General features: G+C 42.3%; 1 protein-coding gene across 4 annotated transcripts in view; it reads left to right on the top strand.

The window, feature by feature from the left end:
* The window catches only part of LOC135492365 (kinesin-like protein KIF21A), a 57,778-nt gene that overhangs the window by 46,311 nt on the left and 4,825 nt on the right, over positions 1-6,642 (top strand). For 3 of the 4 annotated variants that reach the window (XM_064778797.1, XM_064778799.1, XM_064778796.1), the window contains 6 exons: positions 1,499-1,642; positions 1,935-2,071; positions 2,312-2,492; positions 2,702-2,984; positions 3,223-3,393; positions 3,595-3,794. In XM_064778797.1, coding sequence (XP_064634867.1) covers positions 1,499-1,642; positions 1,935-2,071; positions 2,312-2,492; positions 2,702-2,984; positions 3,223-3,393; positions 3,595-3,794 — 1,116 coding nt within the window. Of the gene's footprint in view, positions 1-1,498; positions 1,643-1,934; positions 2,072-2,311; positions 2,493-2,701; positions 2,985-3,222; positions 3,394-3,594; positions 3,795-4,511; positions 4,600-6,642 lie in introns of all 4 variants that reach the window. The other variant, XM_064778798.1, reaches the window with a different exon arrangement.

Here is a 6,642-nt window from a genome sequence, read left to right as displayed (position 1 = left end):
ACGTGGGCAGGGATCCAAATAGTGCCATAGTGATGTCATCTGGGCGTTCTCAAAGAGTTCTATGTATTTTTTTGGGCCTATTTTGGTGATTTTTAAAACCAATTCATGAGTGATGGCTTCAACATAGGGATATGGTCCTGCAAGTTGAGATGACCAAATAATGGAACTGAGCAGTGTGGAAGCAATAACTAAAATCATGTCTGTTGTCATATTTCTGACCTGGTATTGGGGAGACAAAGATACCTATTGTTGTCTCACTGATGTCTAATCATGTATTGGCTGGCCTTCCACATGGCATGTTTTCTCTCTGGTATGTTTTTGTTGACCCTGGTGATCTTGGCTCTTAAATCCCTCTAGAGGCTTTATGGTAATGGGATTGGGTTGGGTATTATTTCAGGCATTTACAAGTAGCCTACCGTACCTTCATGGGCTAATCCCACCTCAGACCTGGTCAGAATTAGAACCTGTAAACTTGGTGAAAAATACAGTTAAGCCCAGAGGTTAGGTCAGGTAGAGCCACATTTCAGTTGACAACAAAATTATAGGCTTTGTTAATCCAAGATGTTCCAGTTTCCCAAATTAATGGTCAGCATCAAATAATTCCCCACATAAGGTGTGTGTGCTCGTGTTGTTTGAGCCTGTGGATGCACAGATTCCTCTCAAAGGACCGCTATGACCACACACCAATCAGTCGCCTATTGTTGGTTTATAGCTGGACAACATGAAAAGCTTCCACATAACTCTCCTGTTACTGTAAGACTTAGTCTTTCATAGTTGATGTTGCTACTGAATACTTTACTACTTACCAAGAATGACAAGGCTTAACCTGACCTAATGCTATGAACAGTTGTAAACCAAACAGGCAATATATATAATCAGCATTATGAAAGTTTCATTAATTAGCGCCAGTTATGATAATTGAGCACATACTTGTTGGCCTGAGCGTGTGCATACTTGTTCATGCTGTTACGTAATGAAGACCTTACACCACCACTATATAAACTGTTCTATTATAAGAATTCAGGAGTACTTTCATGTTAACCCTTTGGCTCCCGAGGCCAATGTAACGCTATGTACCGAGATTTTTTACCAGTTTTATGCAAAATAACTTAAAAATACTTTAAAATATTGTAGCTCCTTCATTATGCATCCTTGATTCATAAAACCATACATTTTTGTAAAGCTGATTACCTTGCCTATCTATTGGCGTAGTTTCTGGGTATCGATGGGGTAAGAGGTAATCAATAATCAATAATAATCAATATTTTTTGATTGATTTTGCTCTAATTGATTGAATCTTCTGATTGAACAAGTATATTGAACTGTATTTGATGCAATTACAAACTGTAGATGCAGTTGCCTTCCCTTGCCTCTAGCCTGCGTCATCGGTTTTGTCTTAGTGTTTGCTGCTGGTAAGATAGGATCACCGAAGATAGGTCATGTGAGTGTCTATAACTCTCAATTCAATATTTACTCCAATGACTCCCCGTTGTTGTAGGGATCGTGGCAGTGATGCAGAAGGTCCGACTCCACCAGGCTCGCCAACAGCAAGCAGAAGAAGCTCCGTTACAAATCCTATCGAGTCGAGTGATGTGTTTTCCAGGCTGACAGGGTCAAGGTCATCTTCACCTTCAAACAACAGGTGAGGATAGATAGTGAAGCTGTGGTGGATGGTTCTGTTATAAAGCAGGAGTGGACAACATATCCAACCGTATAGTGACATGTCAAGTTGTTGAGAAGATGCCAAAACATGGACCACTCGCCCTACAGATGTAGTGTGTCGACAAACGAATGATCTGTCTCCGGGAAGAAATCCTTTGACTCCAACCGAAGACAAAACTCTGCATTGTTGAAATGGTGAATCAAAGTTAACCCTGTTTATTCATTTGAAACCCTGTATGTCTTGTTTATCATTCTTGACTGTCATATTTCAGTGGTAGTATCAACCCGAATACAAAGTTACAGTCGAGCAAGTCGTGTCCACTGGTGTGTACACACAAGGCTGAGGGTCATACCAAGGCCGTCCTCTCAGTGTGTGCTACAGATGACCTCTTGTTTAGCAGCAGTAAAGGTATGTCAAGCAAGTCGTGTCCACTGGTGTGTACACACAAGGCTGAGGTTCAATCAAATGTTGTGTAAGATTGTTTGGCCTCATCCCCTAATGAGATGAATTACTGCCATTTTCTCGGGTGCAGGTCTGATGTCCAAGGGAAGCTACAGGGAAAAGTTGCTGGATTTTGCAGCGACCGTTTCTAAATCAATCCACTGGGATATCTCCCTCTTCATCGTAAGTTGGTCTTTGTCTTTTCAGATCGAAGTGCCAAGGTGTGGGACTTGAACACTGGGCAAGAAGTAGCCACATTAGCCGGTCATCCCAACAATGTCACCTGTGTGAAGTACTGTGAGGCAAGCCATCTGGCCTTCACTGTGTCAGCTTACTTCACCAAACTATGGGACATCAGGGATAATAATAAGTGTGTGAAGACACTGTGGTAAGTAACATAGGTTCCGGAGGTCAAAAAGAAGGCCACAGTTACTTCTTTTCAAAGACCTCAGTAGCTGCTACTTTAAAACAGTGTAAACTTGATAATGAGCATTGCTGACTGTTGGACAGTTTGATTGGTTCTTGCTCTTATGTATTTTATGGTTTGCCCCATTTTGGATGAAGTTCGTGCTGATTCTCACTGAGTTCTCTCTGCAGCTCCTCAGGCCAGTCTACGAATGGTCCGCTGGCCACAGCAGCCTCATCCTCCCGCCAGGTAGGCCTACCTCTCGGTGAGATGATGATCAACGACATCGCACACAATCGCCAGGGCACCATGCTCTTCTCCGCGGCGGGCAATCTAGTCAGACTGTGGGACCTGCGACGCTTCCTGCCGGTTGGTAAACTCAGCGGTGGCCACCAGGCGGCGATCATGACACTGACTGTGGAGGAAGATGAGCAGGTGACTGTGGTCACAGGATCAAAAGATCATTATATCAAAGTATGTCATCTCCCACGGTTGCTCATTGGTTCAGGACATCAAGGGCACCTACTTGTGGTGTAAAAGTTACATACCTGATGTCTATTTGGAGTTTCGGTCAGCCCTTTACTTTGCATGTGACTCCTTCAGGGTTTCAAATGCCCAAAATAGCCTTTGGTACATGGTGTTGTCACATTCAAGAAGAGCCAGCCCACTATGATGACATCCCATAACTGGCATATAATTCATGGTGTTACAGGTATTCCAAATGCCGCAGACAGCCATCGGTGTCCTCACACCCAAGTACAACCTGGAGCCGCCGCACTATGATGGCATCCAGTGTCTGGCTATGACTGGTAACGTCCTCTTCAGTGGATCCAGGGACAACTGTATCAAGAAGTGGGACGTGGCCGAACAACAACTCAAACAGGTGGGTGACTTGCTTCTGTCTACATTGATACGGTGTCTTGCTTGCCCTTGCCAAGGTGCCTGGTACAAGGTAGTTTGCAGTGATCCATGACCTCCTGATTATCAGCCGGTGATCCAACTATACCTAGTTTCAATAATAAAGTAGAGATGATGTAGCTGAATCCTCCCGAGAGAATAATTAACCCTCCCCTCTCTCTTCCAGTCTTTAAACTCGGCTCACAAAGACTGGGTGTGTGGGCTAGCATTTATGCCTGGTGGTAACTGCCTGCTGAGTTGCTGTCGTGGAGGCTACCTGAAGCTGTGGCATGTTGATAGCTGCATGCAGATTGGAGAGATCAAGGCCCATACGAGTCCTGTCAATGCCATCACTACCAACTCATCAAGTGTGTTCACTGCCTCAAAGTAAGTAGAGTGGTTGGTGAGCATGTGGCCTCATGAAACACATCTTTTGTAAGCTGAAACTTACGAGAGCAGGTGTGGGGATGTCAAGGTGTCTAGGACTGGAAACTCCTTATCAGTGCAGGGCCACCAACCTCTTGGTAGTACATCGTGGCATTACAGGACATGTCATGTAGTGTCTGAGGCATATTAACCAGAACAGAGGTTCTTCACGTGACGTCACGACATGATGTTTTGACGGCCACCTGCCAATGCATTTCCTTTACATCGTGACCAGTATGGCAGTGAAAAACAATTGGTAACGTTATCATGTGACGTCAGTGAAGAACCTCTAAAGAACAGAGCCACTTCAGCAAACAGGAGAACTACTTGAACTTGGAAACTTAGAGCCTGTGCTTGTTGGTGTAAAGACATTTTGCTTACCTGGGACATTTTTTCATCAGGTGTGCAGTGTTTTGAAGTAATACATTGCTTGTTTGAGGTGTTCCTTTATAGGGTTAAAGAGGATCATTGTGTATATATCTGTACAGTGGTGATAGCTTTGTGATGTTGTCGGCACAAGTTCATCTGCACAGAATATACTGTTTAGATGTATAGAAGTAATGTATTATGAGTTGTGAAGTAGTATCTGTTGTGTGTTGGAAGAGGAAGAAGGCTCATTGGTTCCACTGTGACTCCAGCAACATGTGGATGATGCCTCGCTTCACCTTTCTCTTTCAGTGACAAGACGATTAAGATCTGGCATCATGCCTCCAACATTCCGATGCCCGCCTCCACTGATGAAAAGTTTATATAAACCTCATTTAATGTACTTATCCCATTTTCTGCCAAGCTTTGATGCCTGATAAGTGACTGGGTTACATATCAGGAGTTGGTTTGTATTGATCCAATCTGCACCGTCTAATAGCAAGGCAGGGTTAGGACTCATCTAGCCCTGGCTTGCACTCTGTCATAAAGTCTGCTGGAAGAAGATCACACCAAAAGGCTCTCTCTCACCCTGCAGTTTTTCCCTCAAACTTACCAGTTTCGTTTGGGAGTTTTGGTCAAGAAATCCGTACCAACATTATAAGTGGGGAGCTATTGTACACTGTTCTGATAGAAGGTTTGTTGGGAGACACAGGTCAGAGGCCTCCGAGTGAATCTGACAGATCTACGCACTTTGCTGCTACTGAAAAGTGTAACTTGCCACTCTCTGCATACTTCATAAACCATCTACTCCTAAAAAGCTTCCAAGTTTCTGCTTCAACTGTATTGAATACCGTACCAGTATCAATTGTAAACCCTGCACAAATCTCTGAGACTGATTCCACCAACCCTGCCCCTTGTTTATCCGAGGATGATCATTGCATGGTTAACCTTGAAGTCACCAGCCCTTTGCCTCAAGACTTTGTAGTGTGTGTATGCACATGCAGCATGTAAACTTCTATGATGAGGTTGTTCCATAGATGGCACTAATAATGAGTGTATTACCAAACTGTTTCAGAAGCACCACAGAGTTTCAACCCAGTGCCTTTGTCTTCACCAGTTAAGAACAAGTGAGAGGTGTATGAGCAGCTCATGATACCCCACTGTCTCCATGGAGACTGATAGACCACTCTCACAAGCAGATACTTTCAATCCAAACCAACTTTTGATATGCTTTGTTGATGTCATCAGTTTGGTCTTGTGGCCAATGATGTGACCGACCTGATGACATCACCAAATAGTGTGCTCTTTCCATGATGTCATAGTTTGCTCCACTGTTTTGATTTCAAAGGTGTTGGGATCCAATAGTAATTCATTTCATTACGTTTCTTCAAAATATTGGCTTGATTTTCAGAACTTTGATATTTTCAACAATAAAATTGTGGTTTTTCTTCAAAAATAGATGAAAAATAAATTTTTTTTTAAATCTCAAAAAATCTTTTTTCAAACGGATGAAAAAAAATTAAGTCAAAAATATTTGAAATTTTTTGAAAAAAATTTGAAAATTAGATTTTTTTCAAAATCTCTCCAAACAGTACAATTTCTCAAGTTTGCATGAAAACATAAGCAATACAGCAAAAAGGTTTTTTTTCTCACAATTTTGTTTTTGACTTGTTAGTGTTCTCTCTGTTGTACAGTAGACTTCTGATTGAATAATAGTAATACCATTATTATTAGTATGTTTAATTTGGGAAAATGACTGTCATCCAACATTTGCTCCTTGCAATAAACATGCATCAGTTGTTCCCCTGTTGTGACCCCTACCAACACCTTCAGCATGATTATATCACCTGTGTTGTCTGCATGCTTGTTCACAAACACAAATAGCTAGCATTATTCTACCAATAAGAATCGGAGACGTTTTGTGTTTTCTTCCATGTTGTGCCATAAAGAAGACCAATTTTCTGCCATTTTTTGCGAGGTTGAAATGACACACTGCAGCTTGATTCCCTGCTGTCTGTCTGCTCATAATGAAATCTGTCTCTTGTGAAAGTGACGTCTGTTGTTGCTATTTGTACATAAGCCACTTTCTGTGTGATAATCCCTGACCACCTGAGCAGTTGTGTAGGAATCAAGAGTGCCTGTTACTAAAAAGGAAAAATGATCTCTATTGGCATTTTGTACACATTAAGATATGTTTGTTATGGTTGAAATAATGTGTATCCAAATCTAATAAGATCTGAAAAAACTGGAGTCTCCAAGCCTGACGTAAGCAGCTTTCAGCCTCCAAGTCTAAGCAAATGTGTTCCACAGGCAAATGTTTCTCACATAGAATCTATGAAGTAAACGTTGCCTGTATAGGTAGCTAACCCTAATTCCTGAGCTTTGCCATGGCAGCCATCACCTGTGTGACTATCTGGTCTGCCCCTATAGGCAGCCATCACCT

Source organism: Lineus longissimus, chromosome 8, assembly GCF_910592395.1.
Source record: "Lineus longissimus chromosome 8, tnLinLong1.2, whole genome shotgun sequence".
In the NCBI taxonomy this organism is placed as follows: Eukaryota; Metazoa; Nemertea; class Pilidiophora; order Heteronemertea; family Lineidae; genus Lineus; species Lineus longissimus.
The sequence above is the reverse complement of the archived record's forward strand: the minus strand, read 5'-3'. Positions and strand labels throughout refer to the sequence as shown.